The 18,441-nt window shown below is 42.6% G+C and overlaps 1 protein-coding gene across 3 annotated transcripts in view; it reads left to right on the forward strand.

Annotated features, from left to right (window-relative positions):
- The window catches only part of IFT56 (intraflagellar transport 56), a 61,262-nt gene extending 51,429 nt beyond the window's left edge, over positions 1–9,833 (forward strand). For 2 of the 3 annotated variants that reach the window (XM_066362835.1, XM_066362834.1), the window contains exons 16-18: positions 162–268; positions 7,173–7,306; positions 8,913–9,833. In XM_066362835.1, the coding sequence (XP_066218932.1) occupies positions 162–268; positions 7,173–7,306; positions 8,913–9,024 (353 nt within the window). In that variant the 3' untranslated portion in view covers positions 9,025–9,833. Of the gene's footprint in view, positions 1–161; positions 269–7,172; positions 7,307–8,912 lie in introns of those variants that run through there. The other variant, XM_066362838.1, reaches the window with a different exon arrangement.
- Positions 9,834–18,441: the final 8,608 nt, after the last annotated feature.

Below are 18,441 nucleotides of genomic sequence, written 5' to 3' on the forward strand. Positions count from 1 at the left end.
AATGCTGAGGTCACCGGTTCGAAACCCTGGGCTTGCCTGGTCAAGGCACATATGGGAGTTGATGCTTCCAGCTCCTCCCCCCTTCTCTCTTTCTCTGTCTCTCTCCTCTTAAAAAAATGAATAAATAAATTAAAAACACAAATCTTTGTTCCTTTTTATAGATATAATGAATAAGAAACCGAGACTAGCCTGGGAACTTTACCTCAAGACGGAAACCTCCAGCGAGTCCTTCAGCCTCTTACAGCTCATTGCTAATGACTGCTACAAGGTGAGCCTGGTTGAGGGGAAAGGGAATGGACGCTCAGTGTCACATGCTCACATGCTGCCTTGGCTAAGGATTAGGGCAATGTGTCCTGGAGACTAAAGGGCCATCGGTGAGAGGATTTGCATGGTGATATCAGAAACATCATCTCCCCGGGTTCGATTCCCGGCCAGGGCACATAGGAGAAGCGCCCATTTGCTTCTCCACCCCTCCGCCGCGCTTTCCTCTCTGTCTCTCTCTTCCCCTCCCGCAGCCAAGGCTCCATTGGAGCAAAGATGGCCCGGGCGCTGGGCATGGCTCTGTGGCCTCTGCCTCAGGCGCTAGAGTGGCTCTGGTCGCAACATGGCGACGCCCGGGATGGGCAGAGCATCGCCCCCTGGGGGGGCAGAGCACCGCCCCTGGTGGGCGTGCCGGGTGGATCCCGGTCGGGCGCATGCGGGAGTCTGTCTGACTGTCTCTCCCTGTTTCCAGCTTCAGAAAAATGAAAAAAAAAAAAAAAAAAAAAAAAAAAAAAGAAACATCATCTCTTTGACAAATGAACTGAACTCAGAGATAGACAGCGTTTCAGGGTTTTTTAGGTTTATATAAAATAATAAGCGAGGAGGTTACAGAATTCTAAAGGCTGTTGCTCTTTAGATAGCATCCAGGTACAAAGATCCATCTGGTAGTTGGAGATTTGGATTTGAAGCTCAAGAAAGTGGTCCTCTGACATCCAGAGACAGATTTGGAGACATCATCAACATTTCAGTAATTGAAACCCTGAAAAACAGTGAGACTGCCCAGATAGGAAAGTAAAGTGAGAAAATTAGATGGTTGTAAAGCAAACCTTGGGGAATACTAATATGCAAATAAATACTGGACAGGAAAGACAAATGAACCAGAAAAATAAAATGAAAAAGCCGTCATTGAGTAAGGTTTGACCGTGTGTATGTGTGTGTGCGTGCGCACGTGCCTCTGTGTGTGTAAGAGGTAGGAAAGGCAGGGAGGAGCTTTTTAAAAATAAAAAGCTTTTAGTTCAATTTTAGATATAATGAATCTGAAGTGTGTGGGGGGGGGGGGCTCCCAGGCGGAGAGATTACACATGGGAAACTATCAGGGTGAGCCTGGAGTTCGGGAGTTCAGGAGGTCACGTGTGAGGTCAGGATGAGCGATGTAGTTTTAGAGTTAACAGCAACCATGGTGGTGGTTACCAGAGCAGCACAGCAGCCACAGAGCGTGGGAGAGAAAGAGGAACCAGGGAGTGGAATGAGGAACCAGGTGTTTATGAGACAAAAATAGAAAGAAGAGTCTGTGATGATGAAGATGAACAGAAAGGAAGGACAAAAATCAGAAAAAAAAATAAAAGAAAGAAACCAGGAGAATGACAGAGTGCTTTCCATTGCTTTTTCCCCTGTTCCTATTTTATTCAAAGCCAAGGAGGGAGAATGTCAAATCTGCAAGTAGATGGAGTTGCATGAGGCCTGGGAAAATAGTGGGTAGAGAAGAGAATCAAGTTAGAAAGCAGATGCAGTGGCTGTATTGTCAACTATAGTCTTTAAAAAATTAATGCTCGCTCTGGCCGGGAGCTCAGTTGTTTGGAGTGTCATCCCGATACTCCAGGGTTGTGGGTTCGATCTCCAGTTGGAGTATGTGCAGGAGTCAACCAAGGAATGCATGGATAGATGGAACAGCAGATCAGTGTTTCTCTCTCTCTCCTCTCTCTGGAATCCATAAATTATAAAAAAACACTTTTTAAACAGCTAAAACAATAAAAAATTAAAAATTAATCCTGAGGATAAGGAGAAAAACATGATGCTAACTTAAAAGGAGAAACAAGGTTAGGAATCTTGGGGGAGGAATTTATTTTTACAGGTGGAGGGAAATTTTTTTTTTCTGAATGTTTATTTATTGATTAATTTTAGAGAGAGGAAGGGAGAGAGCAGAGAGAGGGAAAAGTCAATTTGTTTATCCACTCAATTAAGCACCCATTGGTTAATTCCCTATGTGCCCCAACTGGGGATGGAACCTGCACTTGGCGTATTAGGTTGGTGCTCTACCAAACTGAGCTACCCTGCTGGAGCGAGACTTCTTTTTTCTTTTAGAATAGGGAACAAGAACGTATCTTTAGCTAGAGAAAGAGCAGGCATTGAACAGGGAGATTAAAGATTCAAGAGACCTGGCCTATGGTGGTGCAGTGGATAAAGTGTCAACCTGGAATGCTGAGGTTGCTGGTTCAAAACCCTGGGTTTGCCTGGTCAAGGTGTATATGGGAGGTGATGCTTCTTGTTCCTCGCCTTCTCTCTCTCTCTCTCTTCTCTCTAAAATGAATAAATAAAATCTTTTAAAAAAAGAGTGAGTGGGGCATTTTTGATAGAATAAGGCCCTAGTGAAGATGAGAGGAAATGGGGTTAAGATCAAAGGAAGATAATGACTTTGAAAAACAATTTGGCATTACTTGGTGTCTCAGTGGTCCCACAACTACCACTACTTCAGTGATTCACTTAAAGGACTCAGACAACTCAACATAAAGTTATAGCTAAGATTTTTTACAATTCAGGAACAATAGGAAACATATATTTAGGTGAAGACTAGAGAGGTCACGCATAGGCTTTCTTGTCCTCTGTGCAGTTTATACAGTGATATTTTTCTCCAGCTGCAAGGTGCAGAGACGTGTACGAGATGTCCTTGTCCACGAAAAACAAAGGACATAGGAAAAAAGGCAGAATTAAGTGCTAACATATCAATACTTGTATTAAATGTAAGTGGCCTAAATACAACAATTAAAGGACAGATTCTACAGAGTAGATTAAAGAAAACCATGACACAACTCTCTATAAGAAACTCCATTCAAGGCCCTGGCTGGTTGGCTCAGCGGTAGAGCGTTGGCCTGGCATGCGGGGGACCCGGGTTCGATACCCAGCCAGGGCACATAGGAGAAGCGCCCGTTTGCTTCTCCCCCCCCCCCCCCCGCCCTCCTTCCTCTCTGTCTCTCTCTTCCCCTCCCGCAGCCAAGGCTCCATTGGAGCAAAGATGGCCCGGGCGCTGGGGATGGCTCCTTGGGCTCTGCCCCAGGCGCTACAGTGGCCCGGAGGGGCAGAGCATCACCCCCTGGTGGGCAGAGCGTCGCCCCTGGTGGGCGTGCCAGGTGGATCCCGGTCGGGTGCATGCGGGAGTCTGTCTGACTGTCTCTCCCCGTTTCCAGCTTCAGAAAAATCAAAAAAAAAAAAGAAAAGAAAAAAGAAACTCCATTCAAATATTATGATGTAAGTGGGTTGAAAATTAAAGGACAGAAAAAATATACCACAATATAGTTAGGCTTTTTTTTTTTTTAAATAATTGATTTTGGAGAGAAAGGTAGAGAGTGAGATAGAGACAGCAACACCTATCTGTTCCTGTATAGCCCCCGACTGGGGGCCGGGATCAAACCAGCAACTTCTGTGCTTCAGGACCGAGCTATCTGGTCAGGGCTTAGTTAGGCTGTTTTTTCCCCCCAGGAAATGAAAACCAATATTGATGTAAATACCTATTCACAAATGCCTGCTCTCTCAGCCATATTGGACCTGCTTGAGAGACCTGCCTGACTTGCCTCAGAGACCTCAATTACATGAGTAAAAAACCTCCCATTCCCTCTCGGTGTATGCATGGTATCATCATTCTTGACATTCAAACCAAACCTTGGGTGAGGTCCCTCCTGCTTTTTGCAGGGTTATATAACAGGAACTAACCATTGATACATGCAGTAACTTAGAAAAACAATGACATTTTGCTAAATGAAAGATGCCTGTCTCAAAGAGTCCCAGACTGCTATGTTTTTTATATATATAACATTCTTGAAAATTATAGCTTTAGCCTGACTTGTGGTGGTGCAGGGGATAACGCGTCAACCTGGAACGCCTGAGGTTGCAGGTTTGAAACCTTGGGCTTGCCTGGTCAAGGCACATGTGGGAGTTGATGTTTTCTGCTCCTATCCCCCTTCTCTCTCTCTCTTTCCTCTCTAAAGTTAATAAATAAAATCTTTTAAAAAAAGAAAATTATAGATTTATAGAACTAATTAGTGATTGCCAGAGGTTAGGATGTTGAGCAGGGAGGGGAATGCGTGTAACTATAATGGGGCAGCACATATAATGAATCTAACCACACCACTATCAAGATACACACCTGTTCCATCTCCACAAACATCTCCCTGAGATGGAACAGGTGTGTATCTTGATAGTGGTGTGGTTATATGAATCTGCATATTTGTTAAAATGACAGAACTAGCCCTGGCCGGTTGGCTCAGTGATAGAGCGTCGGCCTGGCGTGCAGGAGTCCCGGGTTCGATTCCTGGCCAGGACACACAGGAGAAGCGCCCATCTGCTTCTCCACCCCTTCCCCTCTCCTTCCTCTCTGTCTCTCTCTTCCCCTCCCGCAGCCAAGGCTCCATTGGAGCAAAGTTGGCTTAGGCGCTGAGGATGGATCTATGACCTGTGCCTCAGGTGCTAGAATGGCTCTGGTTGCAACAGAGCAACGCCCCAGATGGGCAGAGCATCGCCCCCTGGTGGGCATGCTGGGTGGATCCCGGTCGGGCACATGCAGGAGTCTGTCTGACTGCCTCCCTGTTTCCAACTTCAGAAAAATACAAAAAACTAATTAATTAATTAAATAAATAAAATGTCAGAACTACACCTACATTATAGCAATGTACACTTCCTGGTTTTGTTATTGTGATATTGTACTGATGTTATGTAAGCTGTAAGGTGGGGGGGGAATGAGGTAAAAGGTACATGAGACCTCTCCTCACTACTTTTTCAACTTCCTGTAAATCTATAGGTCAAAAATTAAAAAAAAAAAAAAAAATACATCAACTAGAGCTATATCCAGCAGTATAGATAAATCTTATAAACATATAAAAGACACAAAAGAATATTTACAGTATTATTTCATGTACAGTGTGTCCGTAAAGTCATGGTGCACTTTTGACCGGTCACAGGAAAGCAACAAAAAACGATAGAAATGTGAAATCTGCACCAAATAAAGGGAAAACCCTCCCAGTTTCTGTAGGATGATGTGGCAGCATGTGCGCATGTGCAGATAATGACATAACACCATGTATACAGCGGAGCAGCCCATGGCCATGCCAGTCGAGATGTGGATGGTACAGAGGAAAGTTCAGTGTGTTCTGTGTCTTGCTAAATTCGAATCCATGACCAAAGTGCAACGTGAATATCGGCGCGTTTATAATGAAGTGCCACCACATAGGAATAACATTACTCGGTGGGATAAGCAGTTGAAGGAAACTGGCAGTTTGGTGGAGAAACCCTGTTCTGGTAGGCCATCAGTCAGTGATGAGTCTGTAGAGGCTATACAGGATAGCTACCTAAGGAGCCCTAAAAAATCTGTGTGTGAGCCCACATTGAACTGCACTGAATAGGTATGAAACTGGGAGACTTTTCCTTTTATTTGGTGCAGATTTCACATTTCTATCATCTTTTGTTGCTTTCCTGTGACTGGTCAAAAGTGCACCATGACTTTACAAACACACTGTAGATAAAATTCTGAGAGGCAAAACTCAATTATATTATCTAAAGATAATATACATTAGTGATTATAAAGAAAGTCAAAGGACTGATGCCCATGAAGGTTGGAATAGTAGTTACTTCTGGAGGGAAAGAAGGGTGAGGTCTGGAAGTGACACAGAGAGCTCTGTTTTGCTGTCAGTGTTTCCTTTCTTGACTTGGGTGGTGGTTACACTTGTATCCACCTCATAATCAGACGTTAAACTGTACTTTTATATTGCATGCACCATCCTCTATGTGTGTTATTTTACCCCCAACAATGCTTAAGAGAACATAGTAAGAAGAATTAAACTTGAAAAGGAATAAGAACACTTCTTCCTGTGACTAAGAAAAGAGAGAAGGATGAATGAAAGTACAATTTGAACTGAAGAAAAGACAGTTGTGTTCTCCCTATGAAGTAGAGGAAAAAGCTATGATAATAATGCAATAGAAATCTTAAGGAAATTGACCAATGTTTCTGACCATAGCTACAGGAATGGAGAAGTAACTAAAACCACACTGAGTAGAGGGTTGCTCAGCCATTTGAAGCCTTCAGTGAAACTGGTAACATTGTACGTTTATGATTACCACTCTAGAAAACTCATCTAAGCAAAATTTAATGCACACACACACACAAATTGAATGGTATTCAGCGCATTCTACAAGGCCAAGGAAATTTGTAGTATACTTGGGAAAGACATCGGTCAAAATAAATGTTTTAAAGATTTACCATCAGTCCATGGACCGGTCTACCAGAAATTCTGTGCCAGTCCATGAAAGAATTAAGCACCCTAAAGTTGTATGAAGATTTCAGACCCAATGATCTTAGTAGAATTCGTTCATGCTCAGGGTGATTTCTGCCTTAGCAGTCCCCCCAATAATTCTATTTTCACCAATCGCCAAATGTAAAAAGGTTGAAAACCACTATTTTAAAGGAGTATTCAATATACGTATATCTAGGCATAGTGAGAATGTAGACAAACTCAGGAAAAGAGACCATCCTCTTGGGTTGAACATGATCAAATTAGCATAAAATGACAATGTATTGAGAAAAAACACTCAGTTAAGATCACAGTGGTCAGAGTGTGTCCTCAAGATGAGAAGATGATTAGAAGAAATGACAGATGTGTTGATTATAGAATAACTTGACTAATATGTAGAAAAAAATGTTATATTGTTGAAAACTAAATGAAAGTAAGCTGATTTAAACTGAATCCAAACTGATTTTTCCTTTTTCTTGCTTCAGTAAGGAATTTAAATTTATCTGATTAGCTAATTGAAATGTCATTATTCATGTACTCATTTTATACAGTTCTGTTTCATGGTATCTCGATGTTTAGTTTCATTTTATATAACTTTGTGATCATAGTATTACTACAATTCTTTCTTTTATTCAGATGGGCCAGTTTTACTATTCGGCCAAAGCCTTTGATGTTCTAGAGAGGTTGGATCATAACCCTGAATATTGGGAAGGCAAGAGGGGTGCCTGTGTGGGCACTTTCCAGATGATCTTAGCTGGGAAAGAATCCAGGTAAGTATACAGCCAAGAAGCACTACCTAGCCCTGGTTGGAGAGCTTGATTCGTTTTGGTTTAGGCCTCAATGAATTAGGAATGGAGTAGATGTGGTCAATAATTTCTTTTCATTTGTCTCTTATATTCCAGTGACATTAGAGTACAGAAAATTAAATGGCTTGTAGCTCCATTTGCAACAAAAATTGAAATGCTTAAAAGTAAATTCAGACCCTGGCCAGATAGTTCAGTTGATTAGAGCATTGTCCCAATATGCCAAGGTTGAAGGTTTGATCCCCAGTCAGGACACATACAAGAATTAATCAGTGAATGTGTGAATAAGTGGAACAACAAATAGATGTTTCTCTCTACCTTCTTATCTCTCTCTAAACTCAAAAGGAGATGTGATTTTAGGAGATACAGATATTTATATGTAAATAATCTATAAAAAATTACCTCCTACCTTATGTCTACTTTCAGTGCTAAATAAATGTTGAAAAGAATTTGGTTAACTTAAGAGGGTGCTTGAGGGGGAAAAAGAAGTTGAAAATGTGAGAGAACTGTCAGGGATGAGGAACAACACCCAGTTACCTGTAGATTTGATAAGGTAATAGGGATGTTTTAGTATGCATTACTTAAAACATAGATTTTAATTGTAATGAAAGTTAAATTACTTAAAACATAAATACTAAGTATTTGCCAAATCTTGGTGCTTAACTTTCCTCTTTTCCATATTTATTAATACATTGTTTTTCTTTTCTTTTTTTTTTTCATTTTTCCGAAGCTGGAAACGGGAGAGGCAGTCAGACAGACCCCCGCATGCGCCTGACTGGGATCCACCCGGCATGCCCACCAGGGGGCGATGCTCTGCCCCTCTGGAGCGTCGCTCTGTTGCATCCAGAGCCATTCTAGCGCCTGAGGCAGAGGCTACAGAGCCATCCTCAGCGCCCGGGCCATCTTTGCTCCAATGGAGCCTTGGCTGCGGGAGGGGAAGAGAGAGACAGAGAGGAAGGAGAGGGGGAGGGGTGGAGAAGGAGATGGGCGCTTCTCCTGTGTGCCCTGGCCGGGAATTGAACCCGGGACTCCTACACGCCAGGCCAACGCTCTACCGCTGAGCCAACCGGCCAGGGCCAATACATTGTTTTTCTTGAAGAAATCATCTATTCCTTTGGCTTTTGTAAAATTGACAAACATGGCAGTGATACCTAGTTATGGTGATAATCACCTTAAACCAAGGAGAAATTGGGGACTCAGACAAGTTAAGTGGCTTGTTACTGTGGAGCTAGAATTTGAACCCAAGTCTGAACACAGCTCGCTGATATCCCTCTCCCTGCTCTGTCCTGCAGAATAAGTGAAGAAATGGAAGTATTCATGCCATATGAAGACAAAAAGATTAAAGCCTGTGTCTAGGTAGTATAAGTAAACGAGGAACATTTGGTTGGTGAGAGGCTAGTAGAATTTTCATTTTACTATGCCATCTAAGAATGGGAAGCTAGGAAGTTTGTCATTGGTTTGTGACTACACAGGGAAAGAGTCTGTTACCAAAAATGGAGAACAAGTAGGAGTTTTTACCTGTTTGTTTTCATTCTCTATTGAAGCACTTTGTCTTCTCAAATCTTTTCTTCAGAGAGACCCTTCGAGATGTGCTCCATCTTCTGAGAAGCACGGGTAACTCCCAAGTAGATTACATCATCCGAATCATGAAGAAATGGGCCAAAGAAAACAGAGTGCCTGTCTGAATAGCTCTAGACGCCTAGGGAACCAGCCACGGCTTTGACATAGAACTGGAAATCATTTCCTTCAAGTTTAATGTAAGATGCAGGGCTTTATTTTATTGACGATTTCCTTCCTTGTGCTTCAATTTACAAAGACAAGTGATGCTTAGACCTTGCCTCCTGGCTGTGCCGAGAGCCATTATCTGGGGGGTGGGGGGCGTGTGTGATCTGACCAGCAATAAGACTCTGGTCTTCTCTGGTGCCTTTCTTCCAAAAATACTCAGAATACTGTTGTGTAATTTACTGACTTTAAGCAGAGTGGCATTAACATTTTTTTAATATTAAAAACATTATATTTTTTATATTATAGTCTATGGCATTTTCTCCAAGCTGCAATAACAAATGTCATTAATGCTCAAGAGTCACCATCATTCTGTCGCCTCGTTTGTAGCCATCTCTGTACACTGTCCCTCTTCACTGGGGAATTCCATAAAGACTTTTGTAACACATCTCTGATCTTGGAAGAACAGAAGTTATAAATAGCTGTATGATTCTAAGAATGGCAGTCAGATCCTTTATTAAGCTGTCCAGTCATTAATAGCTAATAGGCTTAGGGGTTAATTGTTCAGCAATTGAATCTTAATGATAACAACGTATTACAATGGAGTAACATTGCTGTTTTTAAAAGGTGAGTATTATGAAAAAATCTGTGCGGTACTCTGAAGGTTATTCAGGAAGCAAAGTATACACATCTCATTTGTCATTTCTCCATTATAATTTAGGTAACAAAACAGGGTAGGTTTTTTCCTTCATGTATCTTGCTGAATAAACAATGTAATCATATAGAACAGGAATGGTGTAGAGCAGTGGTCCCCAACCTTTTTGGGGCCACGGACCTGTTTAATGTCAGAAAATATTTTCACGGACTGGCCTTTAGGGTGGAACGGATAAATACACAAAATAAAATTATGTGACCAGCGTAAAAACTGTGGTATTTTTAAATATAATTGTCGAACTTACGACAGAAGCATCAAGAGTGAGTCTTAGATGGATGTAACAGAGGGCCTCTGGTCATTTTTTAAAAATAAAACATCGTTCAGACTTAAACATAAATAAAATGTAAATAATGTAAGTTATTTATTCTTTCTCTGCAGACCGGTACCAAATGGCCCACGTGGCCTGGGGGGTGGGGATCACTGGTGTACAACCCTTTGAGGGATTTCCTAATGGCTGGGCTCTGTCTTAAGTCATATTCTGGCCACATGCTGCAGAGCTTTCATAGCATAAACCTATTTTACAACAGCATTCTTAGGCTCACAAGCTATTTTCAGAAAATAGACCTACATGTTTTTATGTACCAGATTACCTTTGTTTCTACACTATATATTTTTTTCTATGAGTTTAATGCACCCAGTATTATAGGTATAGAAAGTGCAGAGCCATCCCTATGGATAAAAAGGTGTAGAAAAACATGGCAGGAGTCCAAGCAGCTAAAGAGAGAAGATGAAAGTCCTCAGATAACCTTTTTCTCCTGAACACTGGTGAGGGACTCTTTCAGCTCTGCTTGGAAATATGACCAGTTTTCTTGTCTCTGCTCTTAGACCCAGATCTAATCAGTTCAGAGCACAAATCAAAATAAACTTGCCTGACTCACTGAATTTTAGAAAACAAAGTGACACCCTTTTTCATATGGCAAAGCTTCTCTGCTTTCACAACATACTCCTACTTTTTAAATAATTTGTTCTCAGCATCTGAAGTCCAACCTGGGTAGAACCTAGTATAATTTTTTAGAATACTTCTTGCAATTCTTTCTTCACTTGAAATATTAGGGAACATGATAATGGAAAAAGGATAGCTGGAACTCATTGTTGGAGGAAAGCAATCCAATGGAGGATAGACACACTCAGACAACTGTATAAGAGGAAAAAGAATTTATTAAAGCTGATGGAGCATGTGGGGCCTGTGGCTCCAAAGACACATGCTTCCTAAAATTAGATTTCTTACATCTTATATACCAGGGGTCCCCAAACTGCGGCCCCCTGAGGCCATTTTTCTGGCCCCCGCCGCACTTCCAGAAGGGGCACCTCTTTCATTGGTGGTCAGTGAGAGCAGCACTGTTGTGGCGGCGCCGCAAAGCACAACGTCACTCACGTACAGTACTACTTCCGGTGACACAGGATGCACGCATCACGGCTCCGGAAGCGCGTCATATCACTTGTTACGGCTAGCAGTGACAAATATGGAACCGGACATTGACCATCTCATTAGCCAAAAGCAGACCCATAGTTCCCATTGAAATACTGGTCAGTTTGTTGATTTAAATTTATTTGTTCTTTATTTTAAATATTGTATTTGTTCCTGTTTTGTTTTTTTACTTTAAAATAAGATATGTGCAGTGTGCATAGGGATTTGTTCATAGTTTGGGTTTTTTTATAGCCCGGCCCTCCAATGGTCTGAGGGACAATGAACTGGCCCCCTGTGTAAAAAGTTTGGGGACCCCTGTTATATACCCTTTACAGAACACAAGTTCACATACATGGATCTCGTGATTCCTTTGTCTAGAGGTACATACATCAATCACACGATTTAAGGGAAGGGGCTAGATAATGTCAGAGGATAAGCGTTTGTAAATCGCCCATTAAGGAGAAAGAAAGGGGAGAGGAAAGGGCTACTCAAATCTCCCTTCCTCCTCCTGCATTCCTGGCTGTTTACCTTCTAACTCACAGGTGTGGGGAAGGGAGGGGGCCACATCTCCTTCCTCCTTCCATTTAAAACCTAGTAAGGACAGTGGCTTAGTGGATAGAGTGTCAGATTGGAATGTGGAGGACCCAGGTTCGAGACCCCGAGGTTGCCAGCTTGAGCGTGGGCTCATCTGGTTTGAGCAGAGCTCACCAGGTTCAGCCCAAGGTCACTGGCTTGAGCAAGGGGTCACTCGGTCTGCTGTAGCCCCACGGTCAAGGCACATATGAGAAATCATTCAATGAACAACTAAAGAGCCACAACGGCCTGACCTGTGGTGGCACAGTGGATAGAGCGCCAACCTGGAAATACTGAGGTCACCGGTTTGGGGCCCTGGGCTTGCCTGGTCAAGGCACATATGGGAGTTGATGCTTCCAGCTCCTCCTCACCTTCTCCCTCTCTCCCTCTCTGTCTCTCTGTCTCTCCTCTCTAAAATGAATTAAAAAAATAAATAAATAAAGATAAAAAAAAGAGCCACAACGAAGAATTGATGTTTCTCATCTCTCTCCTTTCCTGTCTGTCTATCCCTATGTGTCCCTCTCTGACTCTCTCTGTCTCTGCCACAACCCCCCCCCCCAAAAAAAAAAACAACCTTCTACTACGAAAACCTCTCCATTTATAACAGCCCTTCCTAAGCAGGAATGCGATCGGCCATCTTGAACTGGCGTAAATCACGCACAAGTATGAAAATCATATTTATAAAATCTCGCTGAACTCTTAGCTTAAATCCGTGATGGCGAACCTATGACACGCATGTCAGCACTGACACGCATAGCCATTTTCTTTTTTTTTTTTTTTTTTTTCTGAAGCTGGAAATGGGGAGAGACAGTCAGACAGACTCCCGCATGCGCCTGACCGGGATCCACCCGGCCCGCCCACCAGGGGCGATGCTCTGCCCACCAGGGGGCGATGCTCTGCCCCTCTGGGGCGTCGCTCTGCCGCGACCAGAGCCACTCTAGCGCCTGGGGCAGAGGCCAAGGAGCCATCCCCAGCGCCCGGGCCATCTTTGCTCCAATGGAGCCTTGGCTGCGGGAGGGGAAGAGAGAGACAGAGAGGAAGGAGAGGGGGAGGGGTGGAGAAGCAGATGGGCGCTTTTCCTATGTGCCCTGGCTGGGAATCGAACCCGGGTCCCCCACATGCCAGGCCGACGCTCTACCGCTGAGCCAACCGGCCAGGGCTCATAGCCATTTTCGATGACACGTGGACGCATGCTGCCGCATATCAGAGAAGTATGGGGCTGCATGTCGAGAAGGATGTTTCGTCCTCAGCTCTTGGACGGCCAGGTACAGTTGCCGAGGATAAAACATTTGCTGTACTGTAGACTCTCTGCCGGAGGTCTGTAGGCCAAAACAATAGAACTCTGGCACAGAGTGTCTAATTCTGGGACTTCTAGTTAGGCCATTAGAGGATCTTTGACCTCACTTCCGGACAGCGGAGCAGAGAGCAGCGGATTGCCCCGGGGGATGCATCTCTGGGGGCCCTGTGATCGGCATTACCAGCAACCACATACCCACAGCAACCATCATCTAATCTACTGTTCTGGGGTGTCGTGGATTTCTAATTGACCATCATTACTGAGATAAGTAAGGGGGAGGCTGGGAGAGGCGAGGGCCTGTGCTATGGGTGCTGTTTCTCACCACTAGACATAGCGGCAGCCATCTTAATTTACATAAGATGCAACTTGCAGAATTTCTTTTTTTAGATTTTATTCTTTTTATTAAGAGAGAGAGGGGAGAAAGAGAGAGAGGGAGAGATAGAGAGAGAAGAGGGGGAGGAGCAGGCAGCATCAACTCCCATATGTGCCTTGACCAGGCAAGCCCAGGGTTTTGAACTGGCAACCTCAGCATTCTAGGTTGACGCTTTATCCACTGTGCCTCCACAGGTCAGGCCACAACTTGCAGAATTTCAAGACAGCATCTAGGCTCAGGTGTTTGTTGACTTGAGGTCAAAGCTTGAGAATCTGGAAAGGTGCTGCTTGGAGAATCAAGAGGAGTGCCACTACGAACAGGAAATTTGGAGTGCCTGGAACTGATTACCAGACACTTTTAGCACCCTGAGAAATATAGCAATGGCTTTACTCACAATTTTTCCCTCTACATACTTTTGTGAGACCTTATTCTCAGCGTTAAATAATATCAGAACCAACAAAAGAAACAGATTAACAGATGAAGTTAGTAGCGCTTGCTTGGGCTTGAAGTATACAAAATATCAACCTTCAGTTGAAGATTTAGCCAATGAAATTCAGCAACAAAAAAGTCACTAATAGGCAGGTTAATTAAAGAATTCCCTCTCCGCCTCACTTATCTTAGTTCACGGCACCCCACACAAGTTAAATAATATCAAGACCAACAAAAGAAACCGACTGACAGATGAACAAAGAAGTCACTAAGCAGGTAGGTTAAATAATTAGTTTTTGGTTTATTTATTTTTATTTATTTTATTTTATTTCTTTTAGTTTTTGGTTTATTAAATAGTTATATATTACAATTATACATTTTTGTTATTTAATCTATAAATATCACGAAATTATGGTGTTTTTCTTGAAGTGACACACCACCTGAGTTATGCTCGGTATTTTGGCGAATTTTGACACACCAAGCTCAAAAGATTGCCCATCATTGGCCTAAATCATAAAGTGCCTTTGACGCCTCTTAGTGAAATGGGGGGTTTCTTTTTTTTTTAATTTAATTTAATTTTTATTTTTTAACAGAGACAGAAAGTCAGAGAGAGGGATAGACAGGGACAGACAGACAGGAACGGAGAGATGAGAAGCATCAATCATTAGTTTTTCGTTGCGTGTTGTGACACTTTAGTTGTTCATTGATTGCTTTCTCATTTGTGCCTTGACCGTGGGCCTTCAGCAGACCGAGTAGCTCTTTGCTTGAGCCAGCGACCTTGGGTCCAAGCTGGTGAGCTTTGCTCAAACCAGATGAGCCCGCGCTCAAGCTGGCGACCTCGGGGTCTCAAACCTGGGTCCTCTGCGTCCCAGTCTGATGCTCTGTCCACTGCGCCTCCACTGCGCTGCCACTGCCTGGTCAGGCGAAATGGGGGGTTTCTAATCTCATCATCAGTGGCTTCTGGCAGTGAAGTTTGTCTTCCAGTTATTGGCTGTTATTTTTAACTGTCCTATACTTGCAGAGCTTCTCCACTGATGGTGTTTTACTTTCAAATGAGCTGTTGTTGAATGTAACACTTCTGCATGTCTTTTCCTGTCTTTTGGGAAGAAATCTGATATTCCAAAAATAGCAATTCTCAGAATTTTAGACTGATTTTTAGTATGTTTTTAATCTATAGAATGGAGAAAAAATAAAGAAAAAGAAAGAAAGAGAAAGAAGGAAAGGGAAAGAAAAGAAAGAAAGAAAGAAAGAAAGAGGGAGAAAAGAAAAGAGAAAAGACAAGACAAGACAGGTTTGAGAAAGGCACCATTCAGTTCTGCCATTCAGGATAGCTCCTTCTTGGATATCTTGGCGAGGTCTCAAGATTGCAGAGTAGTCTGCACAATTGCTTTTCTTCATGCGAGGAGATAGGGGAGAGGAAGGCTCCAGGTCTAGGAACAGAATGCAATGTGCACAGTTCCTAGCATCCGTCTACTATTTATAGTCTATAGCAAATAGGACTTGAAAATGGGAAAAAAATTACAATTATTTTTGTACTTCAAAATAATTATTCTACCGTAATAGTCAAATTAAGTGCCATTATTTAGTTCTTATGACATTCTGTGAGTGCGATGAGTGTGAGCCCTATGTAGGTCATATGCCTTCTTCCCTTTCTTTCCTGATCCCAGAGTGAAGGAAAGAAATATTTGAGGCTCTACAAATTACTCTTTATAAGAGAGGAAAGTAGAGATCCCGGAAGAATCCCTGTCCATTAAGGTCCATGGTTCCTACTAAATTATATTCAGTTTGGCTCCTTGCTGAGTTACAGCCAATTCCAGAAATTGCATGACCAGGGCGTACTATAACAGCTTACACATAGAAAGCTCTCAAATACTTGTTGACTGAATAAGTAATGAGGGAAATGAATTGTAAACTGAAACTTGAAGTACAGATTTTAGGTAGAGAATAAGCAGATGCCACATGGTGAGAACAGCCTAAATGAAACCATCAATACTACTTACAAATGTTTGACTTTAATGGTTCCTATTCTTTCTTTTCACATAGTTTAATTTGTTCTTTGAAAACCAGGATGGCCCTATTTGTAAACTTGTAGTTTCAAACTATGACCCAGAAATATCACTCTGGTACATATCCCAGAGGTACCCAGGGCATTATGTGTAAGAATGACCCTCACAGCACTCTTCCTTGGAAAAACTTGTATACGACTGACGAGGGAAGGGTAAATGAACTGTGGTCAAGTCGGAATGGAATATTATACAGAAGAAATAAATAACATTTGTCACAAGGTGAATGAGACTAATGACATACTACTTATAGCAATAACTTTTGAAAAGTTAAAAACAACTCCGACATAAATATATAATCAAAAGGGAAGCAGGAGAGTGATGAACAAAGAAATCAGGATGGTGGCTACCAGAGATGTGGTTGGAAGGGACTGGGGTGGATAAAAGTCAACACAGATTCAACCCCAAACTGGTCCAACAGTATTGGGAGGGTGGGGTTGGGGAGGGGATGGACAGTGTTCACGTTGTGGGGGAAATGAGAAAAAGCTAACTCTTCAAATTTCATTGCCCTGTGATAAATGGGGTGGGGGAAAGCCTACAATTTAGTTCTGAGAAGCAGAGGAGGCCAAGCAAACCAAAGAAGCACTGAGTCAAGCCACATTTGCAGGAAGCACTTTACCCTGTAGCACAGAAGACATCGTTATGAACAGCTCCACAGCTGCGAATCAAAGGAGGTGGAGAAGAGTGGATGCAACACTCTGAGTCATAAGGTAAACACCTGCCAGGCGGGCACATGGGGGTCCTCTGGCATGCATACTCACTGAAATGACTAGTCTAGGGAAACTCTTCTTCCCCAAAGATGAATGACCAAAACAGAGGGTACAACTAAGGGGCTATAGAAAATTAACACATGAGCCTGACCTGTGGTGGCGCAGTGGTGTGGTGGCACAGTGGGGTAAAGCATCAACCTGGAAATGCTGAGGTTGCCAGTTCAAAACCCTGGGCTTGCCTGGTCAACGCACATATGGGAGTTGATGCTTCCTGTTCCTCTCCCCTTCTCTCTCTCTCTCCCCTCTCTATAATGAATAAATAAAATCTTAAAAAAAAAAAATTAACACATGAGAAGAAGGGAGGGAGGAAGGAAGGGAGGGAGGAAGGGAGACAAATGGTGGACAAAAATATCACTAGAAAATTGGTTAAAAAAAGAAAATGGGTGTTATGTATATGAAAGCTATAACCAAATGTAAAATAGTAAAACTCTGACAGAAGGGTAGAATAAAAAAGGTAGTTCATTGATATTTTATCTTTAAGGTATCATTAAAGATGATAAGTGGTAAGTATATAAGGGTATTTTACAATACCAAGTTAAAGTGTAGAAAAAGAAAATAAATCTTATCATTGATCATAGTATGGAATTATTGACAATATCCAAAGAAATTGAGGAGTAAGCACATTATAAAATCATCAAACTATAAACCTTCCAATTTAACAGAAGTGACACACATTAAAACAAAGCAAACATCAGTTTGTGGAGGACGTTTTCAAAAGGTCGAAGGAGAAAACGTGACATAAGATAATGTGGCAGATCTTATGCTCAGACACACTTCTCATGTCAAAAATGTAAATGAGCTTAACTCACCTATGAAGCCATGCAAAAGATGGGCAGATTGGATCACAAAGCAAAGCCTAACCCTGTGCTGTTTACACATAAATGTTGACAATAAAAGATGGGCAATAGTATAGTCAGGCAAGTACAAATGAAAAGAGAGCAGGTGTCACAATCAAACAGGGTTGAATCTGGGTCAAAATCATTAAGCAAGTCAAAGAAACACTTTGAATGATAAAAGGTCCATTTCTCAATGAAGATATAACAGTTATGAATATACAACAAAGGAAATAGCATCAATATTCAAAAAAAGATGAGTTACGACTACAGTAGAAGTAGATTACAGTTCATGGCAGTTGAAATGAAAAATATGGAAATAAAGCATATAGATAACTTAAATATCACAACTACTAAGAAATATATTGTTAATATATCTTATACCTTGAAAACAGAGAACAGACTTCCTTTTCTTTTTTTTTCTTTTTTTTTTTTTTCTTTCATTTTTCTGAAGCTGGAAACAGGGAGAGACAGTCAGACAGACTCCCGCATGCGCCCGACCGGGATCCACCCGGCACGCCCACCAGGGGCGACGCTCTGCCCACCAGGGGGCGATGCTCTGCCCATCCTGGGCGTTGCCATGTTGCGACCAGAGCCACTCTAGCGCCTGAGGCAGAGGCTACAGAGCCATCCCCAGCGCCCGGGCCATCTTTGCTCCAATGGAGCCTTGGCTGCGGGAGGGGAAGAGAGAGACAGAGAGGAAAGCGCGGCGGAGGGGTGGAGAAGCAAATGGGCGCTTCTCCTGTGTGCCCTGGCCGGGAATCGAACCGGGGTCCTCCGCACGCTAGGCCGACGCTCTACCGCTGAGCCAACCGGCCAGGGCCAGACTTCCTTTTCAAGGACCCACAGAACATTCATTCAATAAAGCTGACTGGACATTAGGCCACAAAGAAAATACCATCAAACAATGCACCAGCCA

Source organism: Saccopteryx leptura, chromosome 2 (assembly GCF_036850995.1).
Source record: "Saccopteryx leptura isolate mSacLep1 chromosome 2, mSacLep1_pri_phased_curated, whole genome shotgun sequence".
Lineage (NCBI taxonomy): Eukaryota > Metazoa > Chordata > Mammalia > Chiroptera > Emballonuridae > Saccopteryx > Saccopteryx leptura.